The 22,994-nt window shown below is 36.7% G+C and overlaps 1 protein-coding gene across 3 annotated transcripts in view; it reads left to right on the top strand.

Moving 5' to 3' along the window:
* Nucleotides 1-22,994, top strand: part of MDGA2 (MAM domain containing glycosylphosphatidylinositol anchor 2) — a 778,429-nt gene that overhangs the window by 649,030 nt on the left and 106,405 nt on the right. For all 3 annotated transcript variants that reach the window (XM_046652130.1, XM_046652131.1, XM_046652132.1), the window contains exon 9: nucleotides 16,685-16,954. In XM_046652130.1, coding sequence (XP_046508086.1) covers nucleotides 16,685-16,954 — 270 coding nt within the window. The remainder of the gene's footprint in view (nucleotides 1-16,684; nucleotides 16,955-22,994) is intronic.

Here is a 22,994-nt window from a genome sequence, read left to right on the forward strand (position 1 = left end):
TGAAATATTCCTTGCATTGATAAATACAAATGACACAAAAAGTTGAGCTTTGGAAGGTTTAGTTTCTTCCAGTTCCCATGCTTCTTCATTAAGAACTCCACCTCAAATATTGTTTGAGTTTGCTGCTACAAGTCAATTTGCTAGCTTCCGTGTAAGTCTTTGTTTTAGCTTTGAAACCAGGTTGTTGAGTTACGTGGACAGATACACAATTCAGTTCTAAAAGGCTCGACAGGAAAATAAGACTAGATTTTAGGGCCAATTTCATCAATAAAAACAAACTTCCTAGTTTTCCTTACCACATTCTTGGATTTCCCATTCAAATCATCAGCTCAATTTAATAGTGTTCTATGATGTAATTGTTTCCATTTTGGCGCCACCTCCTTATCTTGTCACAGGCCTGGAGCGTTTTTTGAAGCAGTGCTGGATCTGAAACTTAAATTAAATAACTCAACTTTATTTGAATGACCTGAAGAATATTTTCTGAATAATTATTCTGTGAATATATTTTCTTTCTTTCTTTTTGTTCTGCCCTTTTTTCTCATAAAACAAATGAAAGGAGGACCTAGTTAATGGAAGATTTCAAATAGGTTCATGTTAAATGCACTTTTCCCCCAAAATAACAAAGAACTAAGGCTTAACAAGTTACCCAGAGTGAATAGGTATTATATTACTTTTATTAAAAATTCCTTTTTACATTGAAATTATTGCTAAATCTATGTTGTCAGGAGTTCTTTGGCATTAAACTTTTAGAATGTAGCACACTAAGAACATTTCAAAGTAATCATCTACAATTTTGAATGTAGACACATATGTAAATTACTTTGAATTAGAAATAGCTATTATAAATGTACAATCCTATGTTTCATTGTCTAATATCAAAAAAAAAAGCACAAAGAATCTTTCTTTGGACACACTATTTTAGTCTAATTAGATATATGCCCACTTTCAAAGAGTGATGTTATATAGAATTTACTTTTTTCCGTCTGCTTTTTTAACTAAAAGAGTTATATATTTAATTTAAAAATCAGCAAACAATCTATGTAGTGATTGTTTCTCATTCAACATTTTTTATGCCAACCTCCAGTTTATCATATATATTTATACAAGCAAGAGAATTTTGTTAACTAAAGCGTGGGGTAGGGTTGGGGGCAGAGAAGCAATTGGGCTGATTCTCCTGAGCAGAGCAATGGAAAAGGTGAAGCATGACCTTTCCCAGGGGAGCTATACATACTGAACATGGTACATATTAGAGTTGTTCAGTCACAAGAAGAAGAATGTATAGCATACAGTACCAGGAGCTAATGAGTACAATATAAATGGAAGAGAGAGAGAGAGATGCAAGAACTTCTGGAAATCAACAATTCAAAGAGATTTGTGCACCCCTATATTCATCACAGCACTATTCACAATAGCCAAGAAGTAGAAGCAACCCAAGTGCCCATCAGTGAATGAATGGATAAAGAAGATGTGATATATATATATGTACACAATGGAATACTGCTCAGCCATAAAAAAGACAAAATTGTGCCATTTGTGGCAACATGGATGGACCTTGAGGGTATTATGCTAAGTGAAATAAGCCTGAGAAAGACAAACACCATATGATTTCATTCATATGTGGAAGATAAACAAACACATGGATAAGGAATACAGATCAATGGTTATCAGAGGGGAAGGGGATGGAGAAAGAGTGAAAGGGGTAAAGGGGCACATATGTATGGTGATAGATAAAAAACAGACTATTGATATTGAACACAATGCGGTCCATACAGACATGGAAATATGATAATGTACACTTGAAGTGTACATAATATTATAAGCCTATATGATCTCAATTTTTAAAAAGAGATGCAAGAATTTCTCAATTTTTTGTTTATTTGTTCCTGTAAGTCAATTTCTTAGTAAGATTTAGAGAAGTCTTCAGACAAATGATTGAATATATAACCTTGATGCTACTGATCCTATGGGTGATCAAATTATATATGAATTATATTTGTTCATATTGTCTTACCCTCATTAGACTTTTAAACAAAAGATCAAGTCTGAAACTCCCCAAAATTTTGAACAGATCTAAATTTTGGTCATTTATGAATCTTTAGAAGAAAGCCTTAGAGATTTGCTATGTCAAATGCTCAGAACAGAACACTCAGAAGAATTCCATTCAAATCAGTGATTTTAATCATAACTCTTGAGCACGATTCTAACAAGTGAATATCGTTTGTGATTTTGTGGTACTGCTTCACTGAAATCTCTCTTACACACACCCAAGTGCACGTATGTAAATTAGATCATTATTGGAGACTCTTTATCTTTGGAATGTTTCATTTTTTTTTTTTGTTAGAAAGACATATTGCTCATACATTTAGGGATATTGTCTAACTATTAACCAGATTTTTTCCAAGCACACATATAGCATCAACCACTGCACCACTTCGCACAAAGTAAGTTATTACAACCATTTAAACAACAACAAAAATGCCAACAAGACAACGAGGAGGGAACAGGAACAAAGAAGAGGAAATTCTTTTCAGCTTTATTGAAGTAATTGACAAATAAAATTATGATATTTAAAGTGTAACATGATGATTTGCTATACGTATCCAGTTGTGAAATGATTCTCCCCTCCAAGTTGATTAACACATCCACCACTTCATATATTTACCTTCTTTTTTTTTGTGAGATCATTTAATTTCTTCTCTCTTAAGAACTTTTAATCATACAATACAGTGTCTACTATAATCACCAGGTTATACATCAGATCCTGAAACCTTATTCCTCTTACAGAGGAAAGTTTATACTCTTTTACCAGCTTCTCCCTATTTCCCCTATCTGCCAGCCCCTGGCAACCACTTTTCTATGCCTTGTCTCTATAAGTTTGACTTTTTCTTTCTTTAATTCCACATGTGAGTGATGCCATGTAGTATTTGTCTTTCTCTGTCTGGTTTATTTCACTTAGAATAATGTTCTCAAGGTCCATCTGTGTTGTCATAAATGACAGGATGTCCTTTTTTCTCATGGTTGAATAATATCCTTTGTATATTTTGAATATTAACCCCTTATTGGATATATGGTTTGTAAATATTTTCTCCTATTTCTTAGATTCACTTTTCATTTTGTTGGTGGTTTCCTTTGCTATAGAAGGTTTTAGTTTGATGTAGTCCCACTTGCCTACTTTTGCTATTGTTGCCTTTGCTTTGGTTGTCAAATCCAAAAAATTATTGCCAAGACCAATGTCTAGGAGCTTACCCCTTATGTTCTCTCCTAGGATTTTTATCGTTTCAGGTCTTATGTTCAAGTCTTTAATTCATTTTGAGTTGATTTTTTTGTATTGAGTGAAGTTGAAGGACACAAAATTAAAATATAAGAATAATTGTTTCTATACACTAACAATGAACTACCAGGAAGAGAAATTAAGAAAACAATCCCATTTACAATAGCATCAAAAAGAATAAAATACTTGGGAATAAATTTAACCAAGGAGTTCAGTGATCTATTCACTGAAAACTATGTTATTGGTGAAAGAAAGTGAAGATGACGCAAGTAGATGGAAAAATATCCCATGCTCATAGATTAGAAGAATTAATGTTGTTAATCTACCCATGCTACCCAAGGCAATCTACAGATTCAATGCAATTCTGATCAAAATTCCAATGGCGTTTTTCACAGAAATAGGGAAACAATCCTAAAATTTGTATGAAATCACAAAAGACTCCAAATAGCAGAGCAATCTCAAGAAAGAAGAACAAAGCTGGAGACATCACACTTCCTGATTTCAAACCATATTACAAAGTTATAGTAATCAAAACAGTATGGTGTTGGCATAAAAACAGACACGTAGTCCAATGGAACAGAATAGAGAGCCCAGAAATATATCCAAGCTTATATGGTCAACTAATCTTCGACAAAGGCCCCAAGAATATAGAATGGGGAATGGATAGTCTTTTCAATAAATGGTGTTGAGAAAACTGGACAGCCACATGCAAAGAATGAAACTGGGGGCTGGCCCAGTGGTGCAGCAGTTGAGTGTGCACGTTCCACTTCGGCAGCCCGGGGCTCACCAGTTCAGATCCTGGGGGTGGACATGGCACTGCTTGGCAAAAGCCATAATGTGCTAGGCGTCCACTTATAAAATGGTAGAGGAAGATGGGCATGGATGTTAGCTCATGGCCAGTCTTCCTCAAAAGAAAAAAAAAGATTCTCTTTGATGGATCCTGCCTATAATGGATAAGTGCTAATTGAAGCAATTTTATTCATAATTAATATCTTTGAAAAAATATACCATTATATCAATTGGATTATTATAAACTTCCTTGGATTATTCTGAGTTTATTTATTCTTTGCTTTTTTTAGACATAGAAATAGTATAGCTAAATAATAAATAGTATCTAGTAATCATACAAAGTAATACTTCCATAAAAATATGAAGAGTACTGAGCTTACTATCATTTTTGTTATGAGGAAGGAATTACAATGGTTCTATACGTTATCCATCATGTGCCTAGCATCAATAATACAAATTACAAATATTTTCAGTCACATAATGATTTAATAATACTGCACTGTAGCTCCAAAATTTTATCCTGCTGAGAAAGCTAGTAGAAATATGCAGTAACAATTACCAACAATCTCAAAATGTTTATGGAGAAAGGTGAACACTAATTTTGTAAAGTGTATCACCGAATCTTTGGGGTTGCTTTCCTGATAATTATTTACAAATGCTATAGACCATTTCACTTTTAAACTACATTTTCTTATATTACCTCTTCCAAGGTAGACCAACATTGTGTTAAAGACTCATTTATAGTTTAATTTTGATACTGCTTCCTCAAACTGCTGTGTTGGAGAGAACATGGACTTTGAAGTCTATCACCTGGAATGTGTGGGATGCTTGAGAAGGTGACTTCTCAGATTTAGTTTCCTTATGTGTAAAATGGAGATAATGATCTATACTTTACAAGGTTGTCATAAGGGTTAAATGAGGTGGTGAGTATGTGAAATGTGCTAGCAGAGTCATACAGAGTAGATTAATCCTAAAAATGGTAGCTGTTTCAATCCCTATTTCTTCTATATACATTTAGCCAGACCCTACAAGTGTCTTAATATCTTTGTCCAAGTCCATCCTTTTTCATATCTTTCTCTACTGAATAAATTTGGCTTATTTTAAGACTTGATTAGCAATTCTCTTGTTCTTTCCGACACCAAATAAGTGGTGTGTTTTCCAACACCAGTTCTCTCATTCTCCAACACCATCTGGATGTCCAAAATTCAATTCAATTCTGACACTAACAGCCTGGAGTTAGTGCAGATTCCACAAGTTAAAAGGCTCACTCCCAGGAGACTGCCTCCATCTCAGACACCAGGGACAATTCCCCGTTGGTGACCATACATCTAACCAACCAGCTATAAATTCAGGAATTCCTATGACCTCCTCCCATATCAAGTTTGATAATTTGCTAAAACAACTCATAGAACTCAGGAAAACACGTTCCTTAAGTTTACGGTTTATTGTAAAAGAGACAACGCGGAAACAGCCAAATGAAAGACATGCATAGGGCAAGGTATGGGGTGGGGATGGGAGGCAGCACGGAGGTTCCATGCCCTCTCCAAGTGCACCATCCTCCCAGAACTTCAATGTATTCACCAACTTGGAAGCTCCCAAATCCATCATTGAGGTGTTTTTACCAAGGTTTCATTACATTTGTGTAATTGATTAAATCATTGGCCCTTGGTGCTTCAACTGAATCTCTAATCTCCAGCCTCTCTTCCCTCCCTGGAGGTCAGGGGGTGGGACTGAAAGTTCCAATCTTCTAATTATGGTTTGGTCTGTGTGGACATCAGCTCACATCCTGAAGCGATCTAGGGGCCAGCCAAGATTCACCTCATTAGTGTAAATTCAAGTATGGTGGAAAGGGGCTTGTTATACATAATAAAAGCTGCTCCTATCGTTCAGGAAATTGCAAGAGTTTTAGGAGATCTGTGCCAGGAATCAAGAACAAAGATCAAATATAAATTTCCCATTATACTACAGTAATTAATCAGTCATTGCCTTATAAAAACACGTATATTTACTTGTTCATGTTAAATTGCGCTTACTTACGCTTATTAAGATATTATCTTTATACTGAATTGTAAACTGTATGTTAACAGGAGTCACTTTTAATTCATTTTTGTTTAGTCTCCTAGTATATCATCTTGTGCCAGCATTATCTAAGAATTCTCTCTGTATTTATGTGATTGAGTGATGCGAATAAAATAGGGACCTTTTGAGCCTCCAGCCATATGGTAGTAATATAACGCTTAGAGAAATCGCGTGGTAAAGTGTAAACGGCTAACGTTTTGAAGGTAAGTTAGCCTGAGTTCGAAAACGTTTAGTGTTTTTCAGTGGCCATGAACAGGTTACTCACATTCATCTCCTTGAACTTCAGTTTCCTTACCACTAAGACGGATGTGATTACAAGACCATGAAAAGACTTGAGAGAAAGATACGCACACACAGAAAGAGATTGCTATACACTAAATGTAGCAATTTTACTATTTTTGTTGAACCATGGAAGAATTTAATTCGCTGATTTCACACTTCAGCTCTTGGGTTTTCGCATCTAAGTATTGGATTTTTTTTATTATTAAGAGCACAATTTCCCTAGATCTCTTTAAACAAAGAGTAGACAGGTGTTTTATTGGGCAGGTGTTAAATGGCTTGAGAAGAAATGGCACTAATGTGTACCTGTTTAACAGTCTCCCCTCTAAGGATAAATAATTAGAATCTTACTTACACTGACGTTCTCCAAACAGGTGTGCATTCTCCTCTTTTAACTATAAGTAAACTGAAGATAGCTCTAGGCATATTTAATGTCCATAGTCACATTCCCTTAAAGACCTAAAAATGGGCTATATTAATGTTCTTTAATATTAGTTTGAAGGGTTTTTCTTATTTAAACATTTTTTATTATTTTTTAAATCAAAAGTATTGCTTTTCTTACAGTTCTTGTGCTCATCAGAATCTGGCAATTGTTTTTAAGAAATAGAAGCAAAATTTTATTCATACACAATGTTAAAAGAACTCACGAAGTTATCTCTGACCCCTTATTAAGAAAAAAAACTAATACACATTTCTCTGTAATCTAGTATTTTCATGCACTACTCTTTCCAAATAAGCTAGACATTTGTATATAGATTTAAACATTAGAACCATCCCACATTCAGAACACTTGCCAGACATCTGGAACCAGTAAGTACAAGAGCAGAAAGTGCTAAAATCCTAATTAATTTTGAGCACTTGTTGCTTAATAACTTAATTCCAATCAAAATTACTAATACCTTTAAAAGGTTACGTCTTTACCTGCAGACAGCTAAGCTTCTGCATGTGCTCATCTTATATATTTATATATGAGTAATATAGAAATTCATTTACATCAACTACATTGCAATGTACACTGCAATTTGAAGCTGGTTTGAAATCCATCATTAACAACATCTTGTTTGAACCTAGCAGTTTGCTGCGATACTTTTATACTTTCCACAAAAGATGACTTCCATTTTTGATCTAAGCAACGTCGTGAATTCTAAATAATGATATGAATAGGCCAACATCTATTTTAATTGATAAGCTTAAGTAACCAATAGGGCAAGATTTTCAAAATCCTCTTTGAAAGAGCAGGCTAGATCCTGAAACATTGGCAGTATTTGTAATTGGAAAGAGTGAAGCATAGGCTGTTCTTAAGAGCCTGACTTCTGGAATCAGACTGCATTGTTTGAATCTTTATTCTGCTACTCTTGGGCTGGGTGACCTAGCTTCACTTCTCTGTGCCTCAGTCTCTCCTTCCGTAAAATGAGTTACTGGTATAAAAGCATAAACTATGTGAATATCTTCACGTAATACCTAGCACGTAGTTAATGTCCAAAATCAACAACTATAATTATTTTTGTTACCAGTATCCTTCGGTGTATATGTAGGGAGATAGTTTGACACATCACGTTTTGGACCAGACATTTTTAATCTAAGTGAATACATTCAGTATAGTATAATGGGACATTTTTAGAATCATGTTGTATAGTTGAACAAAACACAGATATATATTTATTTCCCCTAAGCAATCCTACTTTTAATAAACATTTCATTTCTAAGTGGACTTTTTTCTCACAATATATTTATTTATTTCAGTTTCTTAAAATTAAGTATTTCAAACCAAGTGTACTGAATAACTACACTGTGAAAAACTGATTCTAGAACAGTGAACTCTGTTTTGACACCTGAAGTTGTCTTTCACTGTATTCGAAGTCTTCACACTGCACCATGTGATCACAACTGCAGAGGGGCATCCTTCTCACTGGGTCTCCCAGAGAATGAAATGCTGAGCCCATTAATGCCAGTGCGTTTAGAGTGACCCTCACATCACAGAAGTGTTCCATCAGCAGAGTTGACCGGATTGCAGAGACTGTGTTCAGTTCCTTTTTCTCCAGCTTGTTTAAGGTTAAAGGACCAGCCTGGAAGCCCAGTCCTTCGGGCAGTCTTTCAAATAGCAGTAATGATTACTTTTGTGTGGGGGTGCCTTCCAACTCAGACTCTATGAAACTTCATGAAAACACTGTGTTTGAAGAGATTTAACCAACACTATCAGATATCTTCACGGGCCATTAATAACTGAGTGGGCTGGCTCTTCTAGGTTTGGATGGATGCCATTTCCGTATACAGTGAGGATCTAAAAATTCCTTATGTGAAATAGTCTAATAGACCAGATATATTCAAAGAATTCTCACAGAAAATCATTCATAGAAAACATAAATATGTATTTTAGGATATTCTTCTGTTAGGTGCAATTAATTACATTTATAACCTTTGCCATTTAAAAAGAAATTCATAAGAAGAAAGATAAGCAGTTGCAGACACTTGTAATTTTGTTAGACACCTACAACTTGAGAGTAAATGTGTATTCACTCAGCTTACTTGCACTAGACTCTGTTGCCATTCATCTCCACTCCAGCATTTCATTCCAGTGGCCATATCTCTGATCTTGCAATCGCTCCACATTTCTCTACCTCTGAAATATTAAATTCCAACAAAATTCTATTTATTCAGTGCAAGTTTCTGGCTTCCTGCCTTGGTTGTTCTTAGTGCACTTGCTTTTCAAGTTTTCAAGTTGTCCTAGTAATTCAGTCCCTTGATTGTCTTCCCCCATTAGTTTCTTTCTGAATTCATTTTCTTCCAGAACCAATTTGGATCCTATGGTCTGTCACTTAAACTGTGTCTCTTCAATTGCCTTTTCCCCTTGTTCTTTTGCCTCACTCTACCAAGTTTCCACTCATAGCATCAAAATGCCGAATCTTGAAGGCTAAGAGGCGTCTGTATCAGTGATCTGTGGCTGTGTAACAAACTATTCCAATGCCTAGGAACTTGAAAGAATCACATTTTGTTATCTCACATCATCTAATCTCTAGTGAGTCAAGAATTTGAGTAGAGCTTGCCTGGGCTGTTCTGCTTGATGTGGATTGTGGTGCTATCTGGATCACTTGGTATTTTGCAGGCAGTGTCTTGCAGATGGTGTGGAAGATCCAAGATGGCTTTGCGTGCCTGGAATCTTGGTGGGGACAGCTGGAAGGCTGGGCGTTACTCTGCCCTCTCCTTCTCTACGTAATCTCAGGGCCTCTTCACATGGTTTCTTCACCAGGGTGGTTGGTCTTATTACATGGGTCAGGGCTCCCAGAGTAAGTATTTCAAGAGATAGGAAGTGGAACTCCCAGTTTTCTGTGGCCCGGGCCCAGAAATTGGCACAGCACCATTTCTGCTATAGTCTGTTGGTCAAAGTGATCACAAAGCCCATCCAGATTTAACAGAGTGGACACAGAACCCAGATCTTGGTGGGAGGAATATTGAAAGCATTGTGGATGCCTTTACTTTTTTATAGCATTTATTCATTCATTCGTTTGTTCCATTGATAATGATTTGACACTGACTATAATGCTAAGTACCAGCCTTAGTGGCCTAGTGGAAGATTCAGCGCTCTCAACTCCACAGCCTGGATTCATTTCCCGGTCAGGGAACCACCCTCCCACCCCCTACCCCTGTCTGTCGGTTGTCACACTGTGGCAGCTGCTTGTTGCTGTGATACTGAAAGCTATGCCACAGGGATTTCAAATACCAGCAGAGTCACCCCTAGTGGTTAGATTTCAGCGGAGCTTCCAGACTAAGGGATATTAGGAAGAAGGACCTGGCCAGCCACTTCCAAAAAAGTTGGCCTTGAAAATCCCATCAATAGCAGCAGAACGTTGTCTGATAGAGCTCCGTAAGGGGAGAGGATGGAGCAAGAAGATCGGGCAGGGTTCTGCTGTCCATAGGGTCACTAGGAGTTGGAATTCACTCAAGGGCACTAACAACAAAAATGATGCTAGGTACTTGATGGATTCACAAGATGAAGCAGTGACTGGGGAGTTTTGAGTCCCTTCATAATGAAGCTTATATAAACAGCATATGAACAAATGGTGGTGCTCTGAAAATAAGAACTACAATAACTAAAAATTAACAATAGGAGAGAGACTTTACTAACGGGTTGTCAAGGCGGGTTTTCTAAAGAGGTAAATTCTAAAAGATGAGTCTCAGCCAGTCATGGAAAGAGTAAAGGAAAGAACATCTTAGGAAGAAAGAACAGTCAAAGTTCCAGATGCAGAAAGAAGTTGTTATTCGGGAACAGGGAGAAAACCTATGTTTCTGAAACATAATGATCGAGATGAGAATGGTGGAGAATACGGGCAGAGTCAGAATGGGACCACCTTGTAGGCCTGGTTAACAAGCAGGGCTGAGGCAGGAAAGTCTAGGCAGGAGAACAACAAGGGCTGGTTTCTCTTGTAAAACAACATCTGACCAATCTCTGAAGAACGGGAGATGGTCACAGAGGGGCCCACGGCCTGTTTGGAGGCTGTTGCAGGCCATTTCTAGCAGTTGATGTGAGAGGTAATAACAGCCGTCATGGATGTTGAGAGAAACTCCGAATGTATTTTGAAGCTAGAATCAGTAGGAATAATTATCTTTTCTAATCATGGACAGTATTCTTGAACAAGTACTTGTCATTCCTGAGCTTTACTACTTAACCATCCCTTCACTTGCCAAAACCTGTAACCCATATTATATATACTCCATTGGAAACGCTTTCAGTATAATCATTAATGGTGTTAAAATTGGCAAAAACAATAGATAAATTTTCAGTCTTAACTAGTCTCTTGCTAACATTTTGTACCTTTGATTACTTCATATTCTTGGAAGCATGCAACTCCCTTAATTTTTGTAACACAACTCTCGAGATCCACATATCTCTGTGCTTATTTATATTTACTCTCTTTAGGAGCTTTCATTTTCCTCTAACACTGTAAGTGATTATATTCAAGAGTAAATCTAAATTTGGCATTTTTTTTGTCTTTGTTGGTACTTACTCTGAGCTATCCCAACAGAACTGTAGCTGCCGTCCGCCCTCTGTTCTAAGCTTCAGATCCATATTCCACTGGCTATCAGAGACATGTGCTTCTGGGCATATAATAGACAAGCTATTTCTTAAAACCCTTCCAATGCAAACCACTGAAAGTGCTGGTAAATATTCTAAAATATTATTAAAAGCATTAAAATGTTTATTAAAAAAATGCCATGTGGGGCCAGCCCTGTGGCTGAGTGGTTAAGTTTGCATGCTCTGCTTTGGCAGCCTGGGGTTCACCGGTTCGGATCCTGGGCATGGACCTACACACTACTCATCAAGCCATGCTGTGACAGCATCCCACATAGAAGAGCTAGAATGACCTACAACTAGGATATACAACTATGTACTGGGGCCTTGGGGAGAAAAAAAAATGAGGAAGATTGGCAACAGATGTTAGCTCAGGGCCAATCTTCCTCACCAAAAATGCATCTTTAAAAAAATATATATACCATCCCAAATTTATACAAAAGCAGCACAAAGAAGCTACTTTTGCCCTGAGAGCATTTGCTGACAGGGGCAAGTTTAAGCTTCAGCCTTGATGGCATCTCTGGGCAGGGGCTGCCTAGCTCCAAGCCCAGAGTGTTCCCCGCCAGGACAGTCTAGGGCAAAACTTTCTCCCCGAAGTTGGATTTCAGAGGACTCACTCCACAGGGTAAGAGTAAAGCAGAATTAAACCTAATCTATACATTCCTACTCCCAAGCAAGTGCTAAGAAACTTGCCTTTGATGTGAGCAGGGTGGGGGCGCTATGGGAACCCATATTTGAAGTTATAATCACAAGCTATCTCTTATGTGGATTTTTAACTCAAATTCACATCACCTGGATGATTAAAATAAAACCTCAAGCCATGAACTTAGATTAATGTGATCCTAGACACTGATTCCTATAGTTGCCTGTGGACACAAATCTCTCAAGAGGAAGAAACCATCATCTTAGGCATCAAAATATTTCCACAAATATTTTTAAAGGACAAGGAATAGCACAGAGTCAAAATTAACCAAGAATGCACAGAAACAAGGTACCTTAACAGAAAGCCAGCAGAAAAATACCTTCAAAATCATAATTGTAAATATCAGACAGTCTAATGCAATTACTCTGTTTAAAGAACTGAAAGACAATCTTTACTATATTTGCAGGTAATGAGAAAGTATAAAAATAGTGGTGTAACAGGTATACAAAAGAACTACACAGAGCATTTACTAATTTACAAATATTTATAAATAAAACATTACTTTAATTAAAAACACAATGGATGAGTTCAGGAGATTAAGCGGAGCTGAAGAAAGAGTTAATGAACTGAATTAGCTCAGAAGCATTTATTCATAATGCAATGCATAAAAACAAAGAAATAGAAAACTTGAAAGAGATTAAGAGACGTGGAAGACAGAATCCTCAAGTGAGGATAGAAAGAAAAGAACACAGGTGTTGTTTGAAAAGCTAATGATGAGAATTTTCCAAAAATTTCCTAGATGAAAGACACCAAACTTAAGTCAACATATTTAGGAAGCCCAGCAAATTCCAAACTATAAGTAAAAAGAAACCCGTACGTAAAATCATTACCCCGAAGATGTAGAACATCAAAGACAAAGAGATTTTGAAAGTCACTGGAGGAAGCAAACACATTTCCTTCAAAGTGGGAGGCTTTGAGCTGACTTCTCTAGAGCAGTAATGGGCATATAGACACAGCGGAATTATATCCTGATGTGCTGAAAGAAAATAACTGCCAACCTATAGTCCTACATACAAGGAAAATATCTTTTCAGAATGAGATTAAAATATATTTTTAGAAAGCCAAGATCAGAAAGTTCACTAAAGATAATTCTAAATGCTGTGCTTTAGGCAAAAAGAAAGTGATCACAGTTTCAGAAAGTCTGTAATGAAAAAAGAAATTAAGGGCAAATAAGCTAGCCTATATCTGGAAAACTCTAAAACATAGTTCAGATATAAAATTCTAATAGTGTCCAATAGGCTTTAAAAAAGAAGGGCGAATTAAAATTCATGACTCAGTAACATGTTGGAATGGGAATAAAAGTAGCAAAGTGTTCGAAGATTCTTGTTTTGTCCAGGAGGACAGTAAAGATGTTAACTGATGTTTTTGGATAACTTGAGTGTGCGCTTTGCATGCTTTAGGATAATCAATGAAATAATAGAGACAGAGTAGTTAAATTCTCAACTGGCATAGAAAGGGGTTGGAATAATGATGTAATCCATCAATCTAAAAGAAGATAATCAAAGAAAAAAGAGCACAAAATAAATAGTAAAAAATAAAAAGGTGCATTTGTACCTAAATATATCAGTAGTTGTAATAAATGTAAATGAATAAAGTCCTCTGGGTAAAATGAAAAGATTGTCAGACTTCCTTGAAAAAATAGACTATAACTGCATGCTCTTTAAAAGATGCTTCTAAAATATGAGGATAGTGAAAGTATAAAAGGATGGAAAGATATAACACACAAATACTAACTAAATGCATCTAAGGTAACTGTACTAATATGGGACAAAATAGAGTTTAAATAATAAAATATTAATAGAGATAAAGGAGATTTTTTCATAATGATAAAAGCTTCAATTTATCAAAAACATAAAGCAATTTTAAATTTGTGCGTACTTAATAGCATAGCCTCAAAATATGTAAAGCAAAAAGGAGACAGAACTATAAGAAGAAATTTTTTTTTAAGATTCCCACCTGAGCTAACAACTGTTGCCAATCTTCCCTTTTTTTTTTCTTTTCTGCTTTTTCTCTCCAAATCCCCCCAGTACATAGTTGTATATTTTTAGTTGTGGGTCCTTCCAGTTGTGGCATGTGGGATGCCACCTCAGCATGGCCTGACGAGTGGTCCCTTGTCGGTGCCCAGGATCCGAACCGGCGAAACCCTGGGCCGCCAAAGCAGAGTGGGAACTCAACCACTGGGCCATGGGGCCAGCCCCACAAGAAGAAATTTTTTAAAAACAACTACCCTTTTGGAAGAGTTTAACACACTCTTCTCAATTAATTCAAGTAGAATAAGTAGGTTAACCCCCCCCAACAGCTATATAGATAAATTAGACAACTCAGTTATCAGACTTGACCCAACAGATCCACATACTTCCACAAACTGAAGACTATTCCTTCTTTGCAAGCACATACAGGACAAAAATTGATTGTGTATGGGGTCATAAAACAAGTTTCAACAAATTTCAGAGGACTGAAAACATATGGACTGTTTTCTCTGACCATGATTTAGTCAAGCAAAAAAATCAAAACAGAGATAATAAAACATAACTCATATGTCCGAAAATGAAGAAACACTCGCTTACTGGATATCCCTGTTTGTGACTAACAAGTGCACAAATTCAGCATGTCCACAACACCCCCAACTCCCTCATTTTCTGCCCCATCTTCCTCACTGACACATTATCCACCTCATTGTCTAAGGCATCATTTGTGGTCCCACTGACATGGCCTTAGTTCAGGCCTTCACCGGTGATAGTGATGTCATTTTCTCTGTAACTGGACTCCTCTCTTTGAGGTTCATGGGTCTCCTACCTGCCACAATATTCTTTCTAAAAGATTGGTTTAATCATATAAAGCCTTCATTGAAAAACTTTTAAAAGGCCTCAATACCAGCAGGATAAAATCCAAACTCCAAAACATGACTTTCAAAGATCCTTGCATAGTCTCTGCCTTTGTTTCCATCTTTATTCCCTCTCAAGCCCTCATGTACTTTTGCTCACCAGCTCTGCTCTCTGAACATCCCTCCTGTCTGTCACCTTCTTACCTTTGCGCATACTAATCCCTCTACCTGAAATGTCCTTTCTTATTGCTCACCCACTTGACCACTTCCTATATATTCTGGAAGACACAGCTCAAGGATCACCTTCCTTGAGATGCTTTGCCTGGTCAATCTTCATAGTGTTATTCACTTCTTTGCTTTCTACCCTAGAATTTTTTTTTTTACCTCAGTTTTGTAAATTAGCTATTTAAATGTCTACCTATTGTGTTAGACCATAAGCTACACAAACACAGGATTTTTTTTTTCATTCATTTTTTTTCATTCTTGGTATTTATGTAGGAAGGGCTCAAAAAATGACCTTCATGAATAAAATGAGAATTAGTAGGATAGTTTAAACACATTTATTGAAAGAAGGAAGAAAGTTGGTCAACAGGTTGGCAGTGAGAAGGGAGAGCAACTGTATAAAAAGGAGATGGGATAATATGTAAAGAGTATCAGACAGCACATTTGGTGTGATAGGCTTAAAACCTTTTAGCCTCTTGAAGGAAGGGATGCCAGGTAGACTTGTGCAGTTTTTATACTGCACAACTCAAGAGGGTGCCGTACACATCTAGTGAAGGATGCGGTTGTGTTGTGCAGTGCAATCCTGAGTGGTCACCTACACTTTCCTTGATCAAATAAATGAATCACATCCTTAGGACCCAGGAAATAATTGTTATTTATTTATTACAGCCATTAGGAGTCATTAAGAAAAGGACTACATTTTGCCTACTCTAAATAGTGAGAGAAGTGTGTAATACCTTTCAGAAATCTTCCCATCAAAAACAAAAAGTTTAGGTACCTAATGTAGCATGTTTTAATTACGTGGGGTGAAAAAACTCACAATTAATCCAGATAAATGAGCCATTGCAGTTGGGTGAAAACCACATCCACCTGTGGCATAATTTACAAAGTTTGCTTAAGGTTTGCATGTGAATATTATGACTTGCAGTCAAATAAATTCAGACAAATAATTTAGAAAGTAAATTTATATACTTGTCTTACCTAGTTTATTAAATAATGGGTACCTGGAAGCCCCAGGACTGAGCCTCCCATGGGGATAATTAGAATTCACTAACTTGAACCAATGGCTTTGTCTGCTTCAAAGTCTCATGCTGGTTTGGAGACTCTGCATTTCATAACCAGAACACCGTTTGGTTGCTGAAATTATAAACCAAACACTGTCATGGCAATTTTTTCTGAGAAGCAGAAGAAACAAAAATAATAATCTCTGCAGGTTTCACCTGCAAATGCTGTTTTAAAGCAACGAGTCTTGTTCACTCCCCACATCAAGAAATCATGTTTCCCTGTGCAAGCTGAAATTCCTGGGCCTAAATATGTTCTCCACACCCACCTCTTACACACCTTCCATGTCGCTGGATGTGTTCTTCAAAGTAGTTTCTCAGAATAAGAATAGCCATTGGCTTATTGCAAACCACATATTTTATCTGTTTTGATATCTCTTTTCTACAGATCCTCCTGCCGTGGAGCCAGCATTCCTGGAAATCCGGCAAGGACAAGACCGAAGTGTCACTATGAGCTGCCGGGTACTGAGGGCCTATCCCATACGGGTGCTGACCTATGAGTGGCGTTTGGGCAACAAGTTATTACGGACGGGTCAGTTCGACTCTCAAGAGTACACAGAATACCCGGTGAAGAGTCTTTCCAATGAGAACTATGGGGTTTATAACTGTAGCATCATCAATGAAGCTGGAGCCGGCAGATGCAGCTTTCTTGTTACAGGTAAGAGTCCAAGTATTTTGCATTATATATATTGCATTATATATATTTTTAGAGCAACGGACTATAGGCTTACATCAACATAAGAATGAAAGCGTTTTGCAAGTCCGTGGAGCATCCTATGAGTAGCTTGACTGTCTAGTTAGAGCTTGTACTCATTTATTTTCAAGGCAAGTCTCTTTTACTACTTAAGATAGTTTATGTGCCTATAAAATTAGACAGAAGTTTATGTGAATTCAAGCAGATTTGGTGATGAGGTTGCTTATTTTGAGGGTTTCAGTAATAAAGTGACAACTCTTAACTAGCTTTCTTTAGATCAAATTGCAAATATTCATACATATTTTCATCTGCAAGGCTACAGTCCCTTGTGAACTGATGCCAGCTTTGGTTTTCTTAATAGCAGAAACAGTGCTTTCTTTTTTTGTCCTCTTTATTTATTTATTACCTCTTAATGTGTGGTGAATCTCCATTTTGTCCTTGGCTTGCCATAGGTTCACAAATATTCAAATAGTAAGCAATAAAGTTGTATCTGGCATATAATGAATTGTAGAGAAGTGTCAATACTTTTTGATATTATATTTTAATGTATTAAAAAATATTAAATCTGTATTAAATCTTAGGTACTTATTTAAATTATTTTTGTAATCTATATACTGAAGTAAATCTGTGTTATTTTTGAGCTGGGGTTTAGGCATACATTAAAAGGATATACTCTTTTTCATTATTATTTTGTTCAAGGTAAAGTTAGTTGTAACAGAGTGTTTATACTAGTAAAAAAAGAAATTGGACATTGTATATCATCTGAAAAGCAATCATATAAATTATGATTACAGTGTTTCAGACTTAATTAAAACTTGTGCATTGGTAATATAATTCTTATTAATAAGTTCTTATTTATCAGAGAACTCTTGAAATATGAATTGCCTTGAGACATTTTTGCTTCCTGAAATACAATATTAGGCAGATGAAATGTAATTCACTAACCAAAATGTCCTTCCTGCTGGAGCTTGCCACCTCTTGGTTTCACATGCTTCTTATTAACGTTCAGTTGAACTGAAAGCTGTTCTACTTTGATTCTTGAAATGCACTATTAAAACAAAAGCAAAAGTCCACAGGACAATACTACTTACATGGCAATCTAACTGCTAATTTTTATCACTAGGAATATTTACAAGAGAAAGAGAATGTAGTCTATTACTCTATGGGGTAATTTAAAAGGTACCAAGTACTTTCATCCCTTATTTATAAGTTATTTTCCCAAGGCAAAAAGAATCCTTCAAAGACAATTGTTTTTCACATATTTGTACAAATAGAGTGCTGTACTTTCCTTCATGAATCCCCCAAAACAAAAATACTCCATAAAATTACATCTCTTCCTTCAATCTTTTTGGTCTTATAAACATAGTAATTTTCTTGGGTGATACTGTTTTCTGACTTCAAGTTAGTTTAGACTGTGCTGCCTCTGCAAGATTTTCATTTGCTCTGTTATGTGATCCAAATCTTGTTTTTTGAACTAGAAGAAAAGCTGAGACCAGAAGAAACACTAGCTCCATTTTCCTACTCCAGATCCCTGGGTGCAGTAAGTAGATTTTCACAGCTGCAGAAAGGAATAAACCCATTATGGATTGCCCATTGAGGGAGAGGAAATGGTCCCATGCATTAGTTTGTTTCTAGTGTGAACTTTCCAATCTTCAGGTCAACCTAGTTGATTCAAGATCTCTACATACAATCGAATACGGTTTGGAAGAAGAGGAAAGGAAATGACTGAATTCCAAATATCGTATAATTCATCAAAATATATAAAGAAATGAGTAAAACTCCAAGTAACCGTGATTTAAGCAGGATACAAAATTATTTCATGCAGGTTAAGGGCTTGAAGTCTCATTTTAGAAACCAACATAATGGCTCTGTTCCACAAAGTCCTCAGGGATTCAGGCTTCTTCCATCTTATTGCTCGACCATCATCAATAGATGGCACATCTCATAGCCCTAGTGACTACTTAAGTTCCAGGCGTTACTTCTGCATTTCAGCATATTCTCTCTTTTTAAGGATACTTCTCAATACTTTTAGATACCCTTTCTACTTGCATCTCATTGGAGATACCTTAATCATATTGCTGTACCTGCAATAAAGACTGGCTATATATTTTATCCTAGGAAGATTAAATCACACTTTCTCATATTTTTTAAATTGTCACATATATTTTAAATTGTCTTTATTGAAAATATTGCAATGAAATTAAATTGGGATTTTCAAGGAAAATCTAGGATCTATGGTTTTATCTCTGCGATACTTAATACCATTACTGATAGTCAGAAGCACTTTTCAGGGTCTTAGAATAATTAAAAAAGACAAGGGGCCGGCCCGGTGGCACAGCAATTAATTTTGCACGTTCCACTTCGGCGGCCCGGGGTTCACCAGATTGGATCCTGGCTGCAGACATGGCACCACTTGGCAAAAGCCATGCTGTGGCAGGCGTCCCACGTATAAAGTAGAGGAAGATGGGCACGGATGTTAGCTCAGGGCCAGTCTTCTTCAGAAAAAAGAGGAGGATTGGCAGTAGTTAGCTCAGGGCTAATCTTCCTCAAAAAAATAAAAATTAAAAAATAAAAAAGACAAGAATAGGTTTAATCATGACTCAAGAGATTTTATTGATAAATAGTGGAATTCAGGGTACCATATTAGTTACTTATTGCTGCATAATCAATTGCTACAAACTTAGCATCTTGAAGGCCTCTTACATGTCCTGGAAGATGTCGGCAGGTCCTAGAGACCACCTGTGGTTCTTTGTCATGTGGGCCTATTCCAACATGGCTGCTGACTTCATCAAGCCAACACGAAGACTCTCTAGGCCTAGTCTGCTAAGATGGAATCGTATATAACAAAACATAATTGTGGAGGTGACATTCCATCACAGTTTCCTCCCACCCTCAATGGAAGAGAATTTCTTGCAAAGACACAAAAAACAGAGGTAGGAATCACTGGGGGTCACCTTAGCATCTGTCTGCCACAGGTATCAGCATATCCTGCCACTAAGAATACTTTTAAAATATAGCCTACATATGAAGGAAACTGCTTTATCTACAGCACTAATTAAAGAAATCCTTCGTAGTTTAACCCCTTTCAATAAACATGGCAACTAGGGTTTTACCAAGCAAAAATTTGCCTGTGACTGTTACTCTCACCTCTAGTTTGAAAACATTTGTGCTAAGATTGTGCATCCTGTATTTTCCTTCTGGTGTGTTACAATATTCAGATTGACACATTGGAACTCCTGTTTTCTCCATGTTCAACATCATTAGACCAGACACATAAGCAAAATTAGACAGATCCTAGAAAACAAATAAGGCAAGAGTGAGGCATTTTTATGAAAGGGAGCACATGTTATCACCCAGTGAATGTAAAGAAATTTGGAATGCCTGAGAGCTGTAATATTGCCTAAGACAAGATGTTGGAAGACTCTAGAATTGCTTAGCTCTGAAGAATAAAAAGGAAGAAATAGCAACCAAATCAGGTTTGACTCCAAACCAAAACATTTTGGTCTTGTTTTCTAATGTCAGATTGAATTATATCGTGTCCAGATAGAAACTATATTTTATTCTCTGGCAATGCATATGTTTGTGCTCTTCAGCTAGGTGTTTCTTATGAGTGTTTAAGAATGAACAACATAAGATTGTGGAAAAATCATTAACTATCGGAAGTAAGAGCAAATGAACTGATGCAAAAATAGTATCTAGTAAAATTCCCTTTGATAACTCTAAAAGATGAGAAACTTCAATGTCAAATTAAATATTTTTCAGGGCTAGAATTCAGTTAAATTTATTAGAATTTATTTATGATGATACCAGATAGACAAGTGGATCCTAGTGTTTCAGCCAGCTTGTGAATTGCAATTATTAAAAAATGTAGAGCAGAAAGTGCATAATATGTCCTAACAACTCTTAATGTATAGCATTCTATAGTGTACAAAGTGATTCCACTCATTTACTTTTCATCTCAAACAATCTCACTATGTGTGTAGAAGAGGTGGTATCATCCTCCTTTGACAGATAAGCTAACAAAGGCTCAGGAAGCCAAAAATAAAAGGTGTGTCTTCTGATTGTAGATTCAAGCTCTTTCCAATACACCTCAGTGATGCTGTAATTCATTAGTGGTGCTAAAGGAATTTTTATACTTAAGCTAGACAAAATGTGAGTGAGTCCATGCTGACTCTGAAAAAGTAGAAATAGTAAGGTAAATATTAATTAAGGAAAGTAATGCTATCACTTACACAAATTTTGCCAAAGTATTTCCTTTAATCTTGGATCTAATTTGTACAATATTTTAGATAAATTTTATTTTTCTCTAGTAAACATTTCATGAGTAATCTGTATTTTAGATCATACTTAAAGCAAAAGTTAAATTAAAATTTTTGTTGTAGTCACAGAAGTATGATGGCTCCTTAAATTCTCTACATTACTCATTTTCTTCTTTACAAAATCATCTAATTCCTCCAGTGAAATATTTGGAGCAGTGTGACTATCAAAAGTCTATCGTTGGGCTTTTTAAAAAATAAAGCATTGCAGTGTTAAAGATCAGTTTAAAGTAGATTTCAGTCACTTATATTTTGTTAACTACAGACAGTTCAAAATGTAGACAAACTAAGAAAATCATGGTTTTCATCTGATATACTAATTTCTGAGTAACGCACCCGTGGGCTCTAGTAGACCAGAACTCAAGAAAATTCAAGTGTAAATGCTTTTGTTTACAGTCTAAAGAATGTGGTGAGCATGAAAATTAATTGAATTTAGTAAAATTAAAGTAGATTTGAAAAGTTAAACATCAAATTCAAAAAATTTGTCCCTGGGCAGAGGGAGGGAACCATAACTGAGAGTTGGACCCAGGGAGTGGAGTTGAGCTAAGGCTGACCACATCTTGGAACCAGGAAAGCAGAGTTAGAAATCTGGATGCAGCCAGAGGCAGGATTCAAGACTTAACACTTGGGATGGCTTGTGCTCTGATCTGAATTGTGTTCCTCAAAAATTCACATGGTGAAGACCTGCCCCCCACCATCTGACAGTATTTGGGGATGGGCCTTTGGGAGATAATTAGGCTTCGATGAGGTCATGAAGGTGCAGTCCTCAGGATGGGATTAGTGACCTTGTGAGAAGAGACCGCAGAGACCTTGCTCTCTTGCTCTTTCATGCCACATGAAAACACATTGAAAATGTGTCCGTCTGCAAGTCCAGAAGAGAGCTCTCACCAGACACTGGCTATGCTGGCACCCTGATCTTGGACTTCCAGCCTCCGGAACTGGGAGAAAATAAATTGCTGGTGTTTAAGGCACCCAGGTTATGGTATTTTGTGATGGCAGCCCAAGGAGTCTAATACAGCCAGTCACAATAGTAAGTGCAACCATGTCAAAAATCACAGTATCAAAATATGGTCAGGAGCGAAAAATGCAAACTCTCCTGGTCCAGATAGGACTCTTCTGGTTAATTTGTTGTGGGTGTGGCTGTCTCATTCTCAGTAACTACATAAAGATGGTTCTTCAATGCCTGAACAATGTTAACATCGTCTAACCGTTCAGCCTTGTGTAAGCCATTTAACTCTCTGTGACTGTAGCTGCTCTATCTGTAGAATGGGAGATAATAAATCTGCTTCCTAGGAAAGGTAATTTTGAGAGTGTCAAATAAGCTAATGGATTTGATAGTATTTTAAAAGCAAAACAGTATGATCATATAGATGTAAGATGGGTGGATTTCCAGATTTAGCCACAGGTAAGCTAACACTTTTTGCTCTCTATCTTGGAAACACAACAGTGAAAATGTCACAAAAAAAAAAAGAAGAGGGCGGATGGCTGATCATAGAGATGTTGTCAGTAATCAGTACACACTTCAGCTCTGGTCGGGAGACAGAAGTGTGGTGGGATTATTAGGCTGGCATAGAAGAAGCCAGTAACCACATTCTGGGGCAGGTCTGAGAGAGGACTTTGTGTTGTAGGTGAGTTTTTCTTCCCCTTCTGTTATATATTCTGGGTGGGTTATTACCTGACATTACCAT

The sequence above is a fragment of the Equus quagga genome, chromosome 2, assembly GCF_021613505.1.
Source record: "Equus quagga isolate Etosha38 chromosome 2, UCLA_HA_Equagga_1.0, whole genome shotgun sequence".
In the NCBI taxonomy this organism is placed as follows: Eukaryota; Metazoa; Chordata; class Mammalia; order Perissodactyla; family Equidae; genus Equus; species Equus quagga.